Source organism: Nelusetta ayraudi, unplaced genomic scaffold (genome assembly GCF_046127955.1).
Source record: "Nelusetta ayraudi isolate G7.1 ecotype Tasmania unplaced genomic scaffold, CSIRO-AGI_Nayr_v1 ptg000135l, whole genome shotgun sequence".
NCBI lineage: Eukaryota > Metazoa > Chordata > Actinopteri > Tetraodontiformes > Monacanthidae > Nelusetta > Nelusetta ayraudi.
In genome coordinates, this window is record NW_027466185.1 from 4,146,238 (window position 1) to 4,167,255 (window position 21,018).

Consider the following 21,018-nt stretch of genomic DNA (forward strand, 5'->3'; position numbering starts at 1 on the left):
GAGGGCTATATTTTTTATTAGGGTTTATATTGTATCCTTTTTAGTGCATTAAACTATATTTTGTTTGAACAAAAAAAAATCCTTCCTCTAGGATACAAAGAGCCCATCTCAAAAGCTGGCACAAAGTGCATACTGACTGCACCCGAATATTTAGATTTGTATTTTTTTTTAATGGGGCTATCTAACAAATGCATGAAAGATGAGAGTAAATATGAAACTTCCTGTGTCTCTGGCAGCCAGCCAGAGATCAGCTGAATCGCCAGCGTGAAAACATGCAAGGCCAAACAGCAGCGGGTCATCCAAGGGGACTTATTTGTTGCATTTGTTTGGGGCTTTTCAATTTCATTCCACTTTTCCACTCAGTCATTTTTCTTTCCTTGTGTCCCTGGACTTACCCAGCTCTTCTTCTTCTTCTTCTTGTCTTCGGCATCTTTGCCCAGGCTGCCCATGCTGGAGTGGCTGGCTGCACTGTTGATGCTGGACATGCTCTCCGATGAATGCTGCCGTCTTATCCGCAGGTCTGGAAAGGATAGCAGAGAAGTCACTTTGCTCACGGTTGAGCAGAACTGATTGAAGACGTGGCTCCAAGCGACTCAAGTGTCTCGAGTATGTTTATCTTATTTAGAGCAACAAGAAATAACGCCGTCCTTAGATTTGGTGTCATGCAACATGTTTCACAGGTGGCTGTTCCACGCAATATTTTTACAAGACCTGACTGAATAGAATATTGCAATTTTTGCATTTCTGCCATTTAAATAACTTGAATGGTACAAGCAGGTTTAAACAATGTTTAGGCAGCACATCATGTTTTATATATATATTTCACAGACAGGCAGGTACATAAATAGACAAATAGACAGGCAGACAGATATATGGCTAGCTAGATAGATAGTTCGGTTGGTAGATAGACAATAGATAGATAGACTCAAACACTTATCAAGGCCTCCCAAAGCAACAACATATCTTTCCCTCCTGGACCAATCAAGCTAAAGATCCAACACTCTCAGGTATTTATGGCCTCCTTCAGAACATCAGATGATTTGACAACGGCCCAATATCCCTGCTGATCCCCCCCGTACCTTTGTGAAGGTGGTCCGGGCCATTGAGCGCCACCTGGATGGCCGTCTGTGCGTCTGTGTTCTGAGTCTTCAGCGTCTCTATCGTCTCCCTCAGCTCGACCAGCTCGGATTCCTGGGAGAGAGATAGAGAGACTTAAAACAAAAAAAAACAAAAAACGGACGATGGCACACCGAAGAACGTTCTGTATCGGTGCCAAATTGAGACAAAAAAACTGCGTCACAGAGAACAGAACTCCAGTCCCTGACGCCAGTGGACGGCAATCAGAGACAAGAATCAAGGCGAAAGATATGAGCCTCCCCTGGTGGAATTAGCAACGACCCCAGCACCACCTGCTACCATTCTAAAAAAAACAACCCTGTTCTGTTGAACCAAGCAGATCAGATAAGAGGAGTTTCTTATTTTGCTTTGGCAGGAAAGCCGACAAGGGTTGCAGATAGGGTTTCCACTTTAATTAAAAGTTGGGACAGCCTTGTTTTAGAAAGACATCCCACCAGATCCCAGCCTGCTTTAATTTACAGAGGATTAAAAAATGCTGCCAGGGCTCATCAGCGCTGTTCAAATGCACACGCATGGGCGCGCACGTGCGAATGTGCGCCTGTGTGAACAGCGGGAGGGGATTCACTTTGTGGTAGGGGGGAGGCGTCTTGAGACATTAAGCTGCGGCGTGATCAGGGTCACCCGAGCTCGTTTGAAAATCTTTTGCTTCACGGCATCGGGAGATATTTTGGAAAATGGCCCTGGAAGCAGATCATCTCTGGAGAACCTCTGAAGATTACATTAATGGCTTCTGAAAAAAGGAACATTTCTCTTAAGATGCTTTGACCAGCGGGTCACATCCAGCCTCAGCCTGCAGGTGAACTGGTCTTAACCTGCAAGGATGATGTTTTTATATATTTATGTATATATACATATATAGAGTATGCATTTTTCTTTGGGTGGGCGGGTGTGCATGAGATCTTGGGGTGGGGTGGTTAGTTTTTAAAAAGGAATACATTTTTATTTATTTACTTTAAAATAGATCTTTTGTGCAAATATAACATCTGTTCTATTAGAACTGTGACCATATGTCATTATATTCTCATTATACACATTATATACCAGCTTGCAAGCTAGCAACAGGCTCATAATGTTGCATCTTCTCACGTGGCTGCAACTGAAGCTTGGCTAAAAGATAATTCTGTAACATGTCATAGGGAGTTTCAGCAATATATCTAAATAGATTTTGAAACTATCTTTTAAAATAGGCTTTAATTGAGCTCTGGCAGGCTCTTTACTGGCTCAGAGAGAAATTGTCTCACTGATTCAAGAAGGGCCAGAGTCGCCTCCACCTGCTGAGGAGACTGAGGTCCTTCGGGGCCAGCAGGGCCCTTCTCCGGACTTTTTCTGACACTGTGGTGGCCTCTGCAGTGTGCTACGCCATCGTGTGCTGGGGAAGTGGAGTCACAGACAGGGACCGGAGGAAACTGGATGGCCAGCTCCGTCCTGGACTGTCCGCTGAACTCCATCCAGGAGGTGGCGGACAGAAGGATGTTGGCCAAGCTGACATCCATGGTGGACAACACCTCCCAACCCCTGCACCACACTGTGGAGAGCCTGAGCAGCTCCTTCAGCCAAAGACTGCTGCACCCTCAGTGCAAGAAGGAGCAGCGACCACAGGTCATTCCTGACTGCAGCCATCCGGCTGTACAACTGCACTCAGTAATGCAGCCTCTTAACCACTTTACATTATTTCTCAAGGTGCAATAAAGACTTACTTATATTTCGGTATATAGATGTAAATATGTTGTTCTTTCTGTTTTCTGTTTATACCCTACAAACATTTTTTTTTTTGTTGCCTTATTTCTTTTAATTAATATTTTTCTACATCTTTTGGCACTATACGGTTGCTGCTGTAATTTCGCAAATTTCCCCACCGTGGGATTAATAAAGGCCTTCTTCTTCTTTTTCTTCTTCTTGGTTGGGGGACTATGCTAGACCCCAGGATATGCCCTGCCAAACCAGACACAGTCAACACAGCAGTGGCAGTGCGACGCCTCAGTTGAGGCTTGAAGTAAAATGAGAAAAATGTTCGGGGCAAATTCAACAGAAATCCTTCAAACCGCAGGTCAGGAAGTGAAACTTGGAGATAAAAGTACCTATTAATTCCCCTTCCTCCCCATTGTTACTTTCTACATTTCCAGTGTGGAACCGCGTTTAATCATTTCTCCCCCCTGTAATCCCTTTGCCATGTAATTCCCATGCAGTTCACATCCGAGTTCAGGGCTGAGCTCTTGTACCTTTTGTTCGGCGGTCATGGTGAGGCTCTGCAGGCGGCAGGTCATGTTGCTCAGGCTCTTCTCAAAAGCGGCGACCAGGTGAGCCTGTGAAGCACACAGCAGAAATCCACATTTCTGAGCCTCAGTCACACAAAATCAAGCGCGTTTGAAAATTTGGAGCATGTGAAGACATGTGTGTGTGGAAAATCAAAAACCAGGCCGCACGTTTGTGGCTGCGCTTCTGTCAAGTTTGTCCATGTACTTGTGTGCCCATCAGCACCTCCTCAGCCAGGGACTCTGTGTCGCCCCTTAAGGCCTGTGGTGCCACAGGAAGGTCAATCACGCCCAAACACAATAGAAAACCTGTGTTTCGTGCAAAGTCCAATGAGTGTTTGCACAAAATAAAATCCAACTTTGCCTCAACTTTTATTTACCCGACATACACATACAAAAAGAATGCCTCCCTGCAATTGGACAGCTCTCTAACCTTTGGGAACTTCAGGCTGTCAAAGATCTGGAAACACGCGCACTCACTGACATCCTGGCCGAATCAGCGACGGTCCTGACCTTTGGAAATGCCAACTGTTCCATCTCATCTCTCCAGCTCCACCTGCGAGCTCCGACTTAACGCCCCCCCCCTCCCACAGCGGCCACCTGTCTGCCTGGTGGGAGCTGCCTATCGGACCCTATCGCGTGCCCCACCGCCGACCCATCTGTGCTGCACCGTGCGACCACGTTGCCGTGCCACGGATTGTCGTTTTTGTTGTGGGGTTAAAAGTTGTTGGTGGGCCAAACATAACGAGTGGAACGGGGTGGGGTTGAGGGAAAAATACACCTCGTGGATGCATCATTGTGTGCCAGTTTCACTGCTGGGTTTTTCTTCTCTAAACACCCTGGAAAGCACAGGGGGAGAAACAGGGCTGAACAAAGAAGGTCAGAGGGACAGAGAACGATGAGGGAGAGAAGGAAGGAGGGATTAGAAGGAGGGGCTGAGTGAACTTTTAAACCCGCCATGTTGCTTCTGCTACACGAAACAAACCGTCCGTATTCCTTTTTTTTTATTATTTTTTTTTAACCAAAATTCACACTTCAGATTAAACTAAATAAAAACACCAAACATACACACGAGAATTGCGAGCTGGTAACATTTTGTGTGTGCAGAGAAACTTACACGGACCACAAAACCATTTTCATAAGATTTTGGAAAAAAATTGCACACCTAAGATGACTGTAATAAACCCCATTTGCAAACCGGTGCTGAGTCATGTGTGAGAGACAGAACATGTGTCAGTCAGTTTGCTTCCAAACTGCCTGTGCTCACATAATCACGTTTGGGTGCCTGCACAAATTATTTTTCTTATTTCTTTCTTCATCTGAAAACTGTCAGATTTTTTTGGACGTGATCATACAGTCACACCGCCTACAGGAAAAGATGAGCAACACCCTCCGAGTTGCCATGGAGACCTCCTCATGGTTGACACACCCACTCCTCCAAGGCGCCTGCCGAGAGGAGGAGCAAGTCACTGCGTTTGGCTTCATCGTGGAAGCATTCTGTGATTGCAGTGATCCTGCAAAGTCTCTAGTCTGACGTGACCTTGGACTCTCAGTGAGAGAGAGGGTACAAGCATAAAACTTTTGTAAAACAACAACAAAACATTTTGACTATTCAGCTCTTGTGTTGTAAATATTTATCTCCTGCAACGAAGGGAATGGGGGCATTTGAAAGAAGAAAGACCTTTAAAAAAAAAAATGACAATAGCCTGCCTGATGAACCAGGTAGATACACAACACAAGGCTGCGACTGGTGCAAAAAAGGTGATGTTAGCCGTATGTTGCAAGCATAAAGCCGCAAACACACAATTTCTGTACAAACTCTTGACACAGCGGAGGAGAAAAAGTTTGTCCACTATGGAAAAGCTCTCAATTTTGAAATGATAAAAGAACTGCAGCCAAAGTAGCTAGTCTTCAGAATTAGCAAGGCTTGTCGTTACCTCCTGGATTTCTACATCATTTTCCGGCACTTTTAAGGGCTGCTAGCAGCATTAGCTCCTCCGTTTTGCCCCCCCCATCGATAAGTGACTTGATTTCCTGTGGAATGCTACGATGGCCTGAAACTGTTTTCGAGTGCAGCCAGGCAAGGCGGACATGCAAGATTTGAGATGGAAGCGAGTGACACGGCAAAGATTGAACAATAATCAGTTAGCACGTGTGGCAATCGTTGTTTGGTCTTCAACTTTTGACTTGTATGTCCATAGCGCACTTCAGAATGTGTTGTCTTGGCAGTCGCCAAACTCAAACTCAAGTCCTGGATCTTTAATCGCCTTCGCAAAACTCCGCACCTGCAAGCTCTGCCCGACACCAGCACAACAAAAGCTTCCGCGACTGTTGCTGCAAAAATACCCATCAAGTTCTCGACTGCAGTTTATCCCTCTGCTCCGACTCGGCGAAACTTTGTGATCAAAGCAGCTGGACCGCAACGGAGACCCTCCTACCCGGCCCCCCCGTCTGGCTCCACGCTTGATCAGGCACTTGGCATTGAGGGCGGGAAGTGGAGGCAGAGGAGGCGAAGTGTGTGTGTGTGTGTGTGTGTGTGTGTGTGTGTGTGTGTGAGAAATGTGTGTCCGTTGGGAGGTAGGGGGGGGTTTGAGTCTGAGGGTCTCCGAGTCTCAGTCTGTCTCGCCCACGCGTGACGCTCGCCAGCCTTGGTTCACTCATCCTCATTTCCCCGCTTCCTCGCCGCACACACACGTCTCCCTCTGTTTCATTCTCTCTGCTCGGGTGTGTTTATGAGAGGCTCCCGTTCTCGCCGAGACAAAAGCGCAGCACGCTCGCACCGTCGGCCTCAGAGGGGTGTTTTTTTTTTTTTTTACGTTCCTCGCAGAGGTTGGACGCTTTCCCACAGAAAGCTGCCTGTCTCAATGGCAGGCTGCAGCAGGCTGTCGTGCAGACAAGGTTGCCCGTTTTCGGCCGGACACACTTACGTTGGCGGACAGCTGGGATGTCAAGGTCGCGACCTTCTCCTGAGAGGCGTCCAGCTCGCGACGCAGCTTTCTGATTTGCTGGTTGGGATGAAGGAAGAAAGACAAAGAGAGAGAGAGAGAGAGAAGGAAAAAAAATTCAGAGGTGAGCGTGGGGCTACGACTCGGCAGGCAGCAAACAGAATGAGATGAAGGTAAATGTAGGGAGGCGTTAATGCAACTCCTGTGGCAAAGAAAATAAGTCAAAAATAATGAATATGATGTACTGTTTTTTTGTGTTTTTTTTTTTGTTTTGATGAAAAGACAGTGGGGTGACGTGTGAACACAAAGTGTAGGGGATTACCGTGGAATTTTGGACTGTTTGGCCCTTGATTGAAAAGAGAAGAGTGAAAATTAACACTACGTTGCCTCCATCAAACAGCATGTACTGATGTGGCTGGAGGGACAGGGGTTAGAACAAGCCACAGCTTCTCACGGGTTCAGACTGCACCGAGCAAAGCGGGAGGCGTGAGGTCAGTGCGCGCAAGCCGGGGTCAACGAGCATTTGCAAATACCTGGTAATGTCAAGTGGCAGCGGTTACGGCCCCACCAGCAGGAACACTTTCCATTTGTTTCTGAGATTTGCTTTTTCCATGATAGGTTTGAATTTTACTAGGTTGAAATTACAGTTGATTTCAATCCATGACTAATTTTTCACTAAGCTTCCACCAGTACATTTGACCTGATCTTAAAAGGTGGATAACAAATAATTTAATCCATATATAATATACATATTTAGGAGGCTAAAAAGACCTAAAATTATTTACCTCAACCGTCTGGCTAAGTTGAAAAAAAAAAAGACAGAAAAAAAAACACACCACAAAGTATTTGCCATTACTGTCAAAACCAAACTTGAGTTAAAATTCATGAACGGTGGAGACGGGAAAGAGAATGAGAGTAGGATGACTCGGTAAATGAAAGAAAGAAAAATGGAAAATTGCAGAAGAGTCAGAAGAGTCAGTGGTGAATCGAGCAGTATAGTTTGGGTGGGGGTGAGGGAGGGGCATGCATTTGCACATGTGCAGTGAAGGTCTTCCTGATGGAATGATCCATGGAGCAGAGCAAGGTCATGGAGTTCATTGAAATCAAAGAGGAATAAATAGAAAGGTTGTTCGAAATGATCAAAAGCAATGCAACATGGTGCTAAAATGTGGTGTGTAAAATTTGCTCGTCATCGATCCACCTTCAGTTCCATTTCACAGCCATGATCATCAATGATGGTGGCAAATTAATATGAGAATTTTCTGATTTAATCGACGGAGAGAGGTCAGTAAAACACACGTGACATTCACACACGGGTTCCACAACCTTGTCGTCCGCTCTTTGCACTACTCGTGAGCGAAGCACGTAAACCCCCTGACTGGTGCGAGTGTGCAGGAGCGAAGGCGGCAATGCAAGACCGACATGCAGACAGCAGCAGAGGGGGAGTGACTCATCCTTACCTCCGAGTGCGCTTTCTCCTCCGTCTGAAAGAAGGAAAAACACACACACACACACACACACACACACACACACACACACACACACACACACACACACACACACACACACACACACACACACACACACACACACACGGTATGAGGAGCGAAGGACAGCGATTGATGCTAGTTCCACATTTCTATCTATCTATCTATCTATCTATCTATCTAGTATTCTCATGACAACGCACAATGTGGCACACAAAGAGATTCATTAGATTCAAAAGACTTGGATTATTATTTCAGTCAACGAGGATAAAAAGCAGGTTACAACAAAACGGCAAAAGGCTGTAGTGACGCTGACTGGAATGATAAATTTTGCTGCTTTTAAACGCAACTGCGAATTAATTTAGAGTCATTCTACCGCAAGCGGTGAATGTAGTCCCGAGTTGTAATCGATATTTTCCTCTAAAGCTAATCTGCTGTTTGGCCAAAGCGACGGCCGTCTGTGCTCTGAGAAGAAAGACACATGGCCGCAGCCAAAGCCATGTTAGAAGTGCTCGATAAAGGCGTTCCTTTTTAAGCTTTGCAGATATTTTGGAAGGGTGCGTGTGGCCTACTGGCTGTGCATCAATGGAAGGAAAAAAAACAAAACATCACTGCCTGTTTAGATAAGACACAATTTCTCCAAATGTCAGTTGGAGACACAGCCAGTGAGAAAACTTGTCGCTTGCCTTAGTTTAAAAACTCATTTCTGACTTTTGGGTTGTTAATACGGTGGGTTACAAAATAATCAGTGAAGCTCGAAAGCTGCTTTATTCTTTTGCCCATTGAGGGAGAAAAATGAAACAGCAGCCATTTGTCATATCAGTATTTTCTGGCCACGTGGTGGAAAAAAAAAAATCCAATAATTACTTTTCACTCTTCGGGGGAATGTCAAGCTTTGAAATGCCCCTGTGTTTCAGATAAATTGTGTTATTTTTTTCATTGGAAAACACTAAGATAAGATTGTGGAGACATTACTAAATGGGCAGCTTTTGTAAAAAGTTGCAAACACTACAATTTTTTATTATTATTTTTTTTTTTAACTTGATTTCCATTAAAAATGCAAACTTATGGCTGAGGCTGAAGAGGCATCTTACCGCAGAGTAGAGCGAAGAGGTGCTGGAGACCAGAGACAGCGATGATCCGTGGACTGGGAACACATAGAACAGTGAAGAGTCAGGTGTATACCAGAGCATAAAGCTGTTATGATGCAAAGGGGCTGACGAGTTGTGACTGTGACACGATGAAAAATAAATCACTCTCACAATGTTTTCTGTCAGTGAACTCCCCGGGAAAGAGAGAAACCCAGAGCCTTTTCAGTGAATGCACTGATAGAAGTGGGTACTCTGTCAGTGTCGGCGCCCTTTGTGATGTCACAAAAGGCAATGGCACGCACGGGGGTGTTGGCTGCAATGGTTTCTTGGCCAGTCTTAAAAAGTACTTGTAAACTTTGGTCAACCAGGAGCCTTGTTAGCGCTTGGCAACTACGCTAAAATATTATTATAATGTGAGCTACCAGCTAAAGGTCCAGTGTGTAAAATTTGGCTTGATTTATGATTTTCAAATTGGTAAAAGCTTAACATACTGCCCTTAAATACCTTCATAAAAGTGCATACTCACAGTACAATAAAAGTAATTTGGGTTTTCCTACCTTTACAACGGTTCTCCTATATATAAGAATATCCATAGATCAAGGGTCTTGCTCCCAGTTAGCTGCCATCTTGCACCACCATATTTCTAATGAAGCCTGGCGAACAATCCAGCCCACCTGACATTGCATTTCGTATTTAGAATGAACGCTCGCATCGTCAAATAAACCAACGAAGAAGAAGGCTGACGAGGTATTCAGGTTTGTGCCCGCTGGACACCGTAGTTCACTGGCAGGCTCAGGAGAGGGAGGGTACAGAGTCCCTGAGGGGACTTAAGTGAAAGAGTGTTGCAATCTAAAATGTAACCCCTTGATGTTGCTGTTTCTTTTCAAAAAAATCTCCAAATAATACACGCTTGACCTTTAAAAAGTACTTGGTCAACTAGCAGCCTTGTTAGCGCATGACAACTAAACCATGAAGGCAATCGGCACTTTTAACAATTTGCTTGTGAAAAATCTGACCTCTGTGAGGATAGACCACAGCGTCTTTGACTGCCCACCCAGAGATCGGAACAGAGTGAATTAACTCGCTAACAGCGCGAGCCCATTAAAAGTGTGACCGAAACGACCCGACGACGACCTGTAAACAGCGTCTTGGTTGTCTGCTGATGGCTTTTTCTTCTCACCTTCGTCCGTGCTGTCTCTAAACGAGCCCGAGCGGCTGATGGCCCGCGGCCGCTCCTCCAGCGAGTTGGCGCTGCCCCCCAGCGGGTGACCCTCCCCGTACAGGTCGAAGGAGTCCTGAGCAGGGATGCTGTTGGAGCGGCTCATCCCGCTGCCGCTGCCACCACCGCCACCTGCTGGCAAGTTGTACTGGCTGATGTTGGTCGGGCTCACTGCACAAGAGAACAAACAAACAAACAGCGTACAGGACAGGGAGATGAATGACCAGCGACAAATATGGAAATAATTGAGGCATCACCCAATAAAGCGCAAACTCTCTGCGGCGGCGAACTACAAAACGTGCAAAAAACATGCGCAAACTGGAGCACCTCGATCTGGCTCAGTAGCAATTTACACTATTTATTTACAAATCTTTCCCTGATGGGCAAGAAACTGTTTATAATGATTTATTTGACTCTGATTCAGCCTAAAACATTCTAAAAAGACACTTAAAAAAAAGTATCTTCTCATATCTCCCCTGCTGAGACTCCAGGAAGTGTTTGAAGGAGTTCACTCTAAAGGGTAACCTGAACATTTATGCAAGATGATGAAATCCGAAACATATTAGAGCCGAGCATTCACTTGATGTCAGCCAAGTCATTCCGATATGCTCGTCCTGTGGACCTACACAGGTTGGAGTAGTGGTATTTCCCAGCGGTGGTGCACGAAGCCCCCGGAGGAGAAAGCGGGGACTGGCTGCCCGTGTCCTGGAGCCCTCCTGTGGAGTGGGACCTCAGCCACTCCTTCCCTTCCTCGTGGGACGTCTGCCGTGAGGACGGAGGATACCTGCAACCGGTCCAAACAAAAAAAACAAAAACTTGTGAAGCCAGTGAAAAGTGCGAGGAGCGTCATTCTGTAGTGACGGAACAAATGCAAAGCCACAAATGTTGAAATAAAAAAAACATGCAAGCGACGCTCTCCACGAATGACGCCATGCATCTCAACAAAAGACACATGACATGCAGTGCTTTTCCAAAGACACTGACAGTGTTGCTCGTCTCTTCTTCTTCCCCAGCACCAAAGAGGCTCAGCAGCAGCAGCAGCAGCAGCAGCAGCAGCAGCAGCAGCAGCAGCAGCAGCAGCAGCAGCAACAGCAGCAAACCCCCTTATCGCCCACATGACAATTGGCCACATTTAATCCCCAGAAGATAATAATTGAGTTTGCGCTCTGTCCCCTTTTCATCGCCGCCTTCCATCCAACAACCCCATTAGTATGCTCATCACATGTGACCCGGCTCCGCCCCCCTGGAGCAGTGGACTGGCTGAGTTTTGGGAAGGCGTGATGCAGCAGCTTTGGAGAGGTTGCCAGACGCAGAGTGACCCCCCCACCCCCGCCATCGAAACGCCCATAAGCTGGACCAATGAGCTCATTTGTGTGGGTTGAAGTGAAGATCTGATCCAACAGGCAGAGGGTGCAGTTTTATACCAGATGTGCCTCAGCCCCCCACAAAGCATGGGGTCAATCAACGCTGCAATAAAACTCGGCCCCACCCTGGCCCTGCAGCAGCAGAGCTTGTATAATTGGCCGGAGAGTTTGAGCCCCTGCAGGGTTTGTGCCGCTGTGATGAATGGGGCTTGTGGTATTTCGATCTCGTTTCCTTTAGTCGCGGCCAAAAGTGCCCATTCTGCTTCTTCCCTCGCGGCCAAAGAGACCAAAAAAATGTCATCAAGAGGCTTAAGTCCACTCTGGAGAGAGGAGGGGGCGAGAGTGGTGGTAGTGGAGGAGGGAAGGGGGGGGTGTGAGTGCACGTTTCTGCCATTGTAGTGCACGTGATCAAAAATCTGGTGAGGACACAAAAAGGGGCAACAGGCGTGCAAACAGGCGGAAGAAGGACCCTCCGTGGAAGTCGTCTTCTGGGCACCTGCACCCTCCCCATCCCCCTGAATGATGATTAGTTGCCTCCCACCCACATTGTTTTTGCACTGTACCATCATCAAGTGTTGACGATTTCGATCATGGGGTTTTATTTTGACTGTTGAGACTGGGCTGATATTGTGCGACTGACAGCTACTTGTGATCGTAATTGGACTCAATGCCGGGTTTCCATCATCTCAGCGTCACGGGGACGACTCGCGCAGACAGTTTGGCATCATTCGCAAGCGGACTAACTGTCCATCGTCATATACAGTGAGAGAAAAGTGCATCATTGAAAGTCCATGCATTATTGATCAATCACAAAGTCTTAAAGTGCAACTTCCCTTTAGTCCAGGCACCCACAATCCATGCATTCCCTTCTCCACGTGCACACTCAATCCAGCAGCCATTCCATATGTTTATTTGGATATGGTCAGTTGTGTTTTTTTCCTTACTCATGGGTCATATATGATCTAAACATAACACATTGTCTATAACCTTCATAATTAAAATATAAATCTCTTAAATCTTATTTTATTTTTCAGCTACTTGGTTTTTTTGAGAGATTTAATCTCAGAAAATATAGACTGAGGCATTTATGCCATAATGTGGTTAATGAAGTAACAAGCATCACATTTGTATTTCCACTTCTCGCTACGTAGTTAGCTAAACTATGTTTTCTATGGTTTCTCTAAAAGGAACAGCTATTTATGTAATAATCCTCTGTATTTATTATACCTTTATTTATTATTATTTTTTAACATCAAATTAGCTACTTTATCCTCACTGATGTCATTAGGTCAAGTTACATCAAAGTGTGTGCAAAAAACATGCCATGCATGCAAACACATGGAAACTTTGTATCTTACTGATTATGGCCATGCAAGTATAAATAAAATCTGCATGGATAAATACAATAAAGAACAGGATCTGCATCTGCATGTGTTCTGTACCTCAGTCCCTTTTTGGGGAGCGTGTTTCTGTCAAGAGGCATGCTGTTAAAATACAAAAGGATGAGCAAATCAGATGAAAAGTCACTTAAAAAAATACATGAGAAAAACTTGGTTTTGTATCAATGGTTTGACACATACACACATAGAGACATGGCGACATACGCAATGGAGAAAATGAAAAGACAACAACAACACAGGAAAAGCGTCACAGTACAACTACAAACACTCAACAAACCAACGACACCAATTGTTTCATTTCTGAGACACACACATCTAATCTGTGGAGAGGAACGTGTAACATTTGGCCTGTTTATTATCATGTTATTACCATGTCTTGTATTGCATGCTGCACGGTGTGTTTGTGTGTGTGTGTGGGGGGAGGGGGTGACCGGAAACAGTCTTTAAAAAAATCTGACCTTCCTGGTACTTTCATAAAAGCAAATCTGTGGTGATGTGATGAACCCTGGTTTTAGTCTTGACCTATGTCTTGTGTTGATTCCATCACTTCTAAGGCTCAAAATAAGAGTGTGTGGTTAGTGGTAAACGGGTCAATCAGTTATTTATCTCGATGATGCAAGATTACAAAGTAAAAAAAAACAACTTTAGATTTAGTGATAAAACTACGTAAAAACTGTGTAAATCAATACATAAGCTCCAGAAGAGGGTTTCATTTCTTTTCCTCCTGCCTGCTACTGCTCTTTTCTTCTTCTGGCTTCACTCGCTTGACTTGTGGATAGGAGGGAGAGGTGGGGGCACGCTCGCTATCTGTCTCCATTCTCAAATGAAACAATGAATACGATTCAGCACCCATCGTATTCCCCTTACTCACCCCTCGGACAGGGTGGACTTGACGCTGCCGGTGCGCGTGACCTTGGGCCCGTGGTGGCCCAGCGGCAGATCAATGGACTCAGAGCTGGTGTGCAGACTGGTCATGCTCTGGCAGCTCAGCGTGTCCTTGCTGCCGGCCGACGAGCTACAGGCCGGCCAGGGCCGGGCGTTGGAGGGCAGCGAGAGGCCCGAGGCCGGGCTGGAGGCCGGCGAGTCGGCGCACAGGTCGGGGGCTTTGCCGTACAGCGGGCTGCTGCCGCCACTGGTGCCACCGCAGCTGCCCAGGCTCCCCGTGCCCGAGGAGGGCGAGTCCAGGCTGGCCTGCCTCGCCAGCGTGCCGTGGGGGCTGCCCAGTATTGACGGGCACTTGCCAGAGTCGGGCGTGCCCGGGGAGCTGGCCTTGCTGCTGGCTTTGGTGCCAAACAATCTGGGAGAGGGAGGGAAGGTGGGGAGGTAGAGAGGTGGGTGCAGTCATTCAGTAACAGTCGAGCGGCGTCGGAGCGGGAGCCTCGAGAGAAAAGGTGCCGACAGAGAGCCGATTAGATATAGATCCAAGTTCGCCAAAACAACTCAATTCAAAAACAGCTTTTTGCCCCTCGTTGCCATCAGGTCTGTGAACTCTGTGAACTCCATTCACCTCTGAAGCTTTGACCGCTGCTCCCTCTTCACAAGTCACACTTGTACTGTCTGTGTATACCCTATGCCCACATTACGCTGAATTTGTATCTTGAATTTGTATTTGTATGTGTTGTACCGTCGGTGTATGTGATGTCATAGTAGCCACATGCTTACTGTAAAACAACGTGTGCCAAGAGCAAATACTGCCCATGTTTGTTGCGCAGTCCTCAATAAATGAATTGGATTGTGTTTCGATTGTGGGAAAACGTTGAGTTCGCTGTCAGGAAACTTGGGCAGTGTTATTGCAAAGTCGAGGGAACTGTTGCAGGAACATCCTCGCTCTGACTCTACACCACAGATAGAAACTGATCACACTTCCAAAACACATTTACCCTCCGCCGCCCTTGCAGCAAACGGTGTCACGTCTAAGCCGCAAAAGTCACGGTAACTTACATTGACACGTGCACGCTCTCGCAGCTTTGGCTGTCTCAAAGCCCGTCCCCCTCCCCTCAGACTTTGAAATAACCTAATCGTTTGCCTCCCACATGTGCTCAGACAGTCTGAGACTCCTATTGCGCCCGTCCCATCCCGTCACGGCCATCAAACAAAAAAAAAACACACAGGCGTCTGGAAGAGAGACAAGAAACTTGCAGACATGCAGATGAAACGGGTCGTCTTGACAGATCGGACAGGACGGATGTTTGGACGCGGCTGTCAGACGCTTGCTCTTAATGAGTTGGTGGCAGCCGCGGAGTGGAACTGCTGTTTCCTGTCCGTCCCGATCAAGACCGGCGAGGCAGATTTCCGAGGGTGCGGAAGTGCGATTTACGCAGAGTCTCTTACTGGTTCTGTGCAACCCAAGTGCGCCGAAAATTGATGGAGGTGATGGAGTGAGGCGCCTCAGCACCACTGCAGTTGATTTAGTCAATGCCCGTTAGCTGTCACATGGTTCTGGAGAGCAGGGAGCTCCAGGAAAACATTTAGTGAAAACATCCCAAGAAATATTTGTCAGCAGTGTTGGGAAGATTACTCTGCAATTGGTTACAATTACAAGTTACCTTATTAAAATTATTTAAAAAAATAATAGTGCAACTATTGCAATTACGGTACTTAATCAAAGTAATGCAACTAATTACATTTGATTACACTTTGATTGCTTTCCTAAATTTTGAATTAATATTCTCAACTGTTTAAACTTTTTTGAAGGTTGACAACATCTTGATGGGAAGCAAACATTCTTTGCATTAAACAATTATATTTGCGGCCTTTATTAGATATCTGTGAAACTTTTTATCAGCACTGGCCGCATTGTTCCTGCAGAATTGAAAGCGCTCCAGAGAGAGACAATTCAACTGGCAGGCGAGTGGTAGGCCGCTGCAATTCTGAACTAGACTGGAGAACCTACCAGAACGTTCATATGGGAAACAGAAAAGGACGATGCTCGTGCCAAGCCAGTGCACAAGAAAAATACGCAAAGCAACAAGAATAAACTTCAAACATCAAACATAAAGTCCAGCCTTGTTTTGTAAAATGCTTCAGATGTAATTTAAAGTGTAATCATAAATAACTCCACAAGTAACTGTAATTTAATCACGTTTTTCCCAGTAATGTAACTGATTACAATTACCTGTAATTTGTAATTAAATAACATAACAACGGAACATTTAACTCGTTACTCCCCGACACTGAGTGTTAGTGATGTTCTCCGAGGTGCTAAATCCCAAAACGAGGCATAAGCAGCGGGGTTGCTACCCAGCTGAGCCAACTGTTTCTCCCCCAACGATTGAAAAGACCAAGCCTCTACCAAAGTGTGCGGTGAAGTCACAGAGAAAGACACATGGTGGAAGGACAAGGACGCACATGAGCGGCGGTGGCGGTCGGGCGTGTTTGGAGTGTTTTTGCGGGACTGACCTGCGGAACGTCGGGGAGGCGATGTCGGGGTACTTGGATCCCGGCTGCCGGAGGCCCGACTGGCTCGACGAGCAGGAGGTGGGGCTGGACTTGGGGGAGGTGGAGAGCGCTGCGGTGGCGCCGTCCGGGTCCGACACGGCCACCTTCTCCTTGTCCGTCTGGTTGACGGTGACGGTGACGGGGCTGGAGCGGTCCGAGCTTATCTTGCCGTCTCGCCGTTTGACGCTGGCCTGCGCGGCGGCGGCGGCTCCGGCCGACTTGCCGCTGACGTTGGAGTCGATGCTGCTGGAGCTGGAACGGTGGCTGCTGCCGCGCCCTGCCGCCGCCACACTGGAGGTTTTGGAGGGGCGGGGCAGCGAGCGGTACTGGAGGGTGACTTTGGAGCTGCTGCAGCTGAGCAGAACGCCGTCGTCCTGCGGCTGCGAGCCGTCCAGGCTGGTCTTGCGGGCGCCTCCGACGGCCGCGCCCTTGCCCAGTGCGGCCGAGGACTTGGGGGCCTTGCCGAGGGTGGCCGAGCCGCTGGTCAGCGTGGCGCCGCTGGAGGTGATCAGGGTGCCCGTGGCGCCCGGGAGCTTCTTGTATCCGAAGGAGCAGGCGGCGGGTGGGCGGCCGATCCCGGAGGGGGGCTTCTTGCCTTCGTCCCCGCTGCTCTTCCCGGCGTCCGAGGGCGAGCGCTGGATGCTGGGCGAACTCTTGGACGGTGCCTTGCCCTTCTCCGAGGCCTTGGCGTCGTCAGTTTTGCCTGTCGATTTGCATTGAAGTGTGTAACATTTGTGTGAACTCATGATTTTTCTATTGGTAAAACATTAACATACAGCCCATAAATACAGCAGTAAAAGTGTATACTCGCAGCACATTAAAAGTAATGTGGTTTTCCTACCCATATAATGTTTCTAATATATACAAGAATATACATGGAGCAATAAGGGTCCTGCTCCTTAGCTGCCATCTTGCACCGCTTCTTAAAAAACTTTACACACACACACACTCGACCTTAAATTGTGTAAATTCAAAGAAATAAAATTGTTTATTTTACTTTGGAAAAAAAAATAAAAAAATAAACCTTCAGCATACTCTTTGCCAAGCTCTTGTTTTTGAAAACCTGAGCTACAAGACTGGCTGAAAGAGGAGCATACACACTGGGCTGGCAGCCAGCTGCACGGACAAAGCCAATACTTTATGTACAATGCAGGTGCTGAACGGGCTGAGTGGGAATGTGTGTGTCGAAGCAGTGCGGGGAATCTCCAGCTTCCTGGAGGTGCCAGGGGAAGAATGTTCGAGGTAAGAAATTATTGCAGAATTGGAAATAACCATTACAAAATCGCTCCACCCCATTTTTTTTTTGCTAAAGATACTGTGACACATCTCTACTAATAATGTTAAAAAAAATGGGACTTTGCTGAATGTATATTTTGTTTTCCATCTTGCAGTAAAACACATTTTCTCTGAAAATTTGCTTCACCTGGCGTCTTGAGGCCGGCTGAGGCGCCTTTGGACCTCGGTGGCGTGATGCCGACTTGGGCCGTCATGCCCCTCCTCCACGAGCCCGTCTGAGACATCTGGGCCAGCGCCGCAGCCTTCTGACTGCCGTCCTCGTACTGACCCTGCGCCTGAGAAGATGAGGAGGGAGCGGAGGACTTCCAGCGAGGTGAGCCGCCGGCGGGGTCCATGCTTGCGTCCAGCTCTTCCTCCACCTTTTTCAGGTCTTCCGCACCGGCCCAGCTGCTGCTCACCTCCTGCTCTGCATGCTTGGACCTGCTTCCTTTCTGTGACTGCATGGCGGTGGCGAGGGCAGATGTGCACGTCAAAGAAAGATATTAGGTGAGAGAAATCTTACCTCGCATATGGCCTGTAAGAAATATGACTCAGACATGCACAGCTCCAGACTACACAGGTGGCTGAGCAAACAGAGCAGCGGAAGCATGTGTTAGGACGGAGCAGTCTTTGGAGACACCCATGTCCACACCGTCTCTTATGGGACGCGTACACACACCCACACACACTCTGCGGTAATAAACTAGCTACCTTGACAGATGGCCAGTCTCCCTAGTAACACCAGCGTCTCTGAAGGGACCCAGTCTCTTGAGTATTTCAGGAGAGGGCCAAAGAAACTTGGCAGACAACAGCATCGGCCAGGGTGGAGAGCTGAACACTGTCCCTCAGTGGGCAGTTTCATTTCCTTATTTGTGGTTTGTTAACTCACTGAGCAGCCTCGGAATTATTCTAAATTAATATTAACGACCTAAAAAAAAAAATCAATGTCTTTTTCTAAAGATCAATAAAATCCAGACTTTTTTAAAGCAGCTTCTGTCAGGGTGTGATACAAAGTGTGTTACAGACCAGCTGAATTGTTTCTATTTTAATATTGTCAGGTTTCTAAATATACATACATATCAGCAGTTTTTTCTTTAAAATTGTTCAAGCATTGTACCTTAGTGTGCTATTAGAAGGTCTACAAAAAGCTCTGTTAGAAACTTAATGTAGACTTTCCACGTCGGTATACTAGCAAATAGCACCTTGCTAGATTTGAACCCTGTCACCCCGACAACTGCTAGCCAGCAAGAATGAGAACGTAAAGCTGAGGTGAGCAAGTGAAATTGTTGTGTGGCATTTAAGTGCCACACAACAATGTGACAAGATCAGCTCCATATCTGTGGACAGCATTAATGCAAAAAGGTAGTGAGTAACCTCCGCTGCCGACATGGAGCTATGAAGCTAAGAAGCTAAAATAGCTACAAAATAATAAACTCCTAAGTACTAAGAGCTTATTCTTTGTGTTACCTGTGCTCCTTTGCTTTTCCGTGATGAGCTGCCGGCAGAGTAGGCAGGCGTGTTCAGATCATCAGTGCTGATGTTGTCCAATGTGTCGCTCAGGCCGCTGCTCACCGAGCTGCTGTCGTCCCAGCTAAAAGGAGAGAAACAGAAGAGAGAAGAGCGAAAGGTCAGCGATAGCTTGCTGGAATCTCTCCGCAACGACCCTCATTTTTTAATAACTGAGGTTGCTCAACATTTAACTGCAGGACTGATGAGAAAAGATATGAAGATTAATCACAAATTTGGATGTCTATTAACAGCCTGGCAAGCAGGCTTTAGGAAAATGTGCAACTTCTTTAAGGATCACTTCTGTTCCTGTCTTTGAAAGACCCCGCTGACTTGTGGGTGTTTGAGTTGCTTTTTTATTCTTCTCAAGAGTAAAAGAGGCTGCGGCTCATTAGCTGCTGAGCTGCCCCTCATTAGCCACGGCTGAGGGATGATCTCTGTTAGCACCTCGTTACTCAGCTGCTGCGGAACTGGCTGATGGACGGGCCACAACGGCGCCCCCTCCCCAGCGATCATGCTACGAACACAAGCTGTTCAAACTACAAAGGAATAATAGGTTGGTAAACATCCGCAGTATGTTCCTGTAATGCCCACCTGGTTTCCATGCCAACCAGCACCGGCGCTAGCGTGCCTGATGACTCTGACCAAACATCCCAATGAGCTTCATTTGAAATGTGGACGGGGGAAATGATTGGAGCAGACAGGCAGGCGGAAGCGGAGGGAGAGACGATCAATAACAACAAAATGACTCAGCGATGCTGCGATCGGCGTCACCCTGCTTGACAACAGAGTGCAAAACAAACGGCTGACCCTTTCTCTCAGCGTATGTCCTCAATAGTTATATTTTCGGGGGCCGGACGGCGTTTAAAATGGTTCTATGGATCTAAAAACCTTTAAAAACTTTCTCTCCTAGCTAATTACGCTTTGGTTGGGCGGGCCAGTTCGAGCTCCCCATCTATAATTCATGGCAGACGAGGAGGAAACCCAAAAGACAGGCTGGAAATTAGAGAATAATGAGTCATATATATAAATATATATATATTCTTTCATTAAAGCCTACAAAAGAGGAGGGCGGGGAAGTCCAGACTTGAATGGGGGACTGTCTGCTTGAGATAATAGCGTTATAGATTTTCTAAACTTTGCGCAGAGAAGAAAAAGAAAATCAATGACTGTGAGGGTCTGCTATGCTGAAATCAACCTTGCCATTCATTAGCAACGCTCTGTCTTCAGACTGAGCAATGTTTAAACTAAAGCTGCTTGAACAGAACTTGCTCCCGCCTCCAGCAACAAGCAGCAGAGTTGCAGTTACAGCAAAAGGCTGCAGGAGATTATTGCCAATAAACGTTTACAGCAGAATTAAAGCCGATGCTCTGCATTTGTCCCACGCTGGTGGAAGGCTTGTGGTGTGTTTAGGCACAGCGCAGACGCCCAACAACCCAGATGTCCAGCGGTGCAGCGCAAATTCATTTTCTTTTGGCAGGTTCAAAATGAGAAACATTTATCGCAGCCACTGACCAGCTCTGTGACCCAGAGTGCCGTCTTGGCTGTAATGATTTGAGGTTTTTTTTTTTCAGTCTGGGAAAATAAAACACCCATTCTCCACCAGTCAGTAGTCTTTTGGGTAATTTTTCTTTTTTTTGTAAGGAAGAGAGAGGCCGGCGCCATGTGAAAAGGAAGAAAAGTGCCAAATAATGGCCCCCGCAAGGTATTGAACATCAAAAGTAATCCCTCCTTAATCTGTCATTTTGAGATTTCATTTTCCTTCATTTCCAGGCCATTATTGGCAAGGTGCCTCGTGGATGGATTCTTGAAGAAAGAGTGTGGCTTGTCATTTGAGAAAATAAATGGCATCCTTGCCGTCAATCTTTGGCATCATTAATCTCAAGGCCGCGCTCGGTCATTTA

At 46.7% G+C, this 21,018-nt stretch overlaps 1 protein-coding gene across 6 annotated transcripts in view; it reads right to left on the bottom strand.

Moving 5' to 3' along the window:
* The window catches only part of nav3 (neuron navigator 3), a 175,668-nt gene that overhangs the window by 17,413 nt on the left and 137,237 nt on the right, over window positions 1–21,018 (bottom strand). For 5 of the 6 annotated variants that reach the window (XM_076051576.1, XM_076051575.1, XM_076051577.1 and 2 more), the window contains 14 exons: window positions 19,076–19,199; window positions 17,757–18,066; window positions 16,295–17,036; window positions 13,767–14,192; window positions 12,938–12,979; window positions 10,758–10,915; window positions 10,093–10,302; window positions 8,916–8,968; window positions 7,795–7,818; window positions 6,657–6,680; window positions 6,317–6,394; window positions 3,357–3,440; window positions 1,080–1,191; window positions 396–520 (listed from right to left, as the gene is read on the bottom strand). In XM_076051576.1, the coding sequence (XP_075907691.1) occupies window positions 396–520; window positions 1,080–1,191; window positions 3,357–3,440; window positions 6,317–6,394; window positions 6,657–6,680; window positions 7,795–7,818; window positions 8,916–8,968; window positions 10,093–10,302; window positions 10,758–10,915; window positions 12,938–12,979; window positions 13,767–14,192; window positions 16,295–17,036; window positions 17,757–18,066; window positions 19,076–19,199 (2,512 nt within the window). The remainder of the gene's footprint in view (window positions 1–395; window positions 521–1,079; window positions 1,192–3,356; window positions 3,441–6,316; window positions 6,395–6,656; window positions 6,681–7,794; window positions 7,819–8,915; window positions 8,969–10,092; window positions 10,303–10,757; window positions 10,916–12,937; window positions 12,980–13,766; window positions 14,193–16,294; window positions 17,037–17,756; window positions 18,067–19,075; window positions 19,200–21,018) is intronic. The other variant, XM_076051580.1, reaches the window with a different exon arrangement.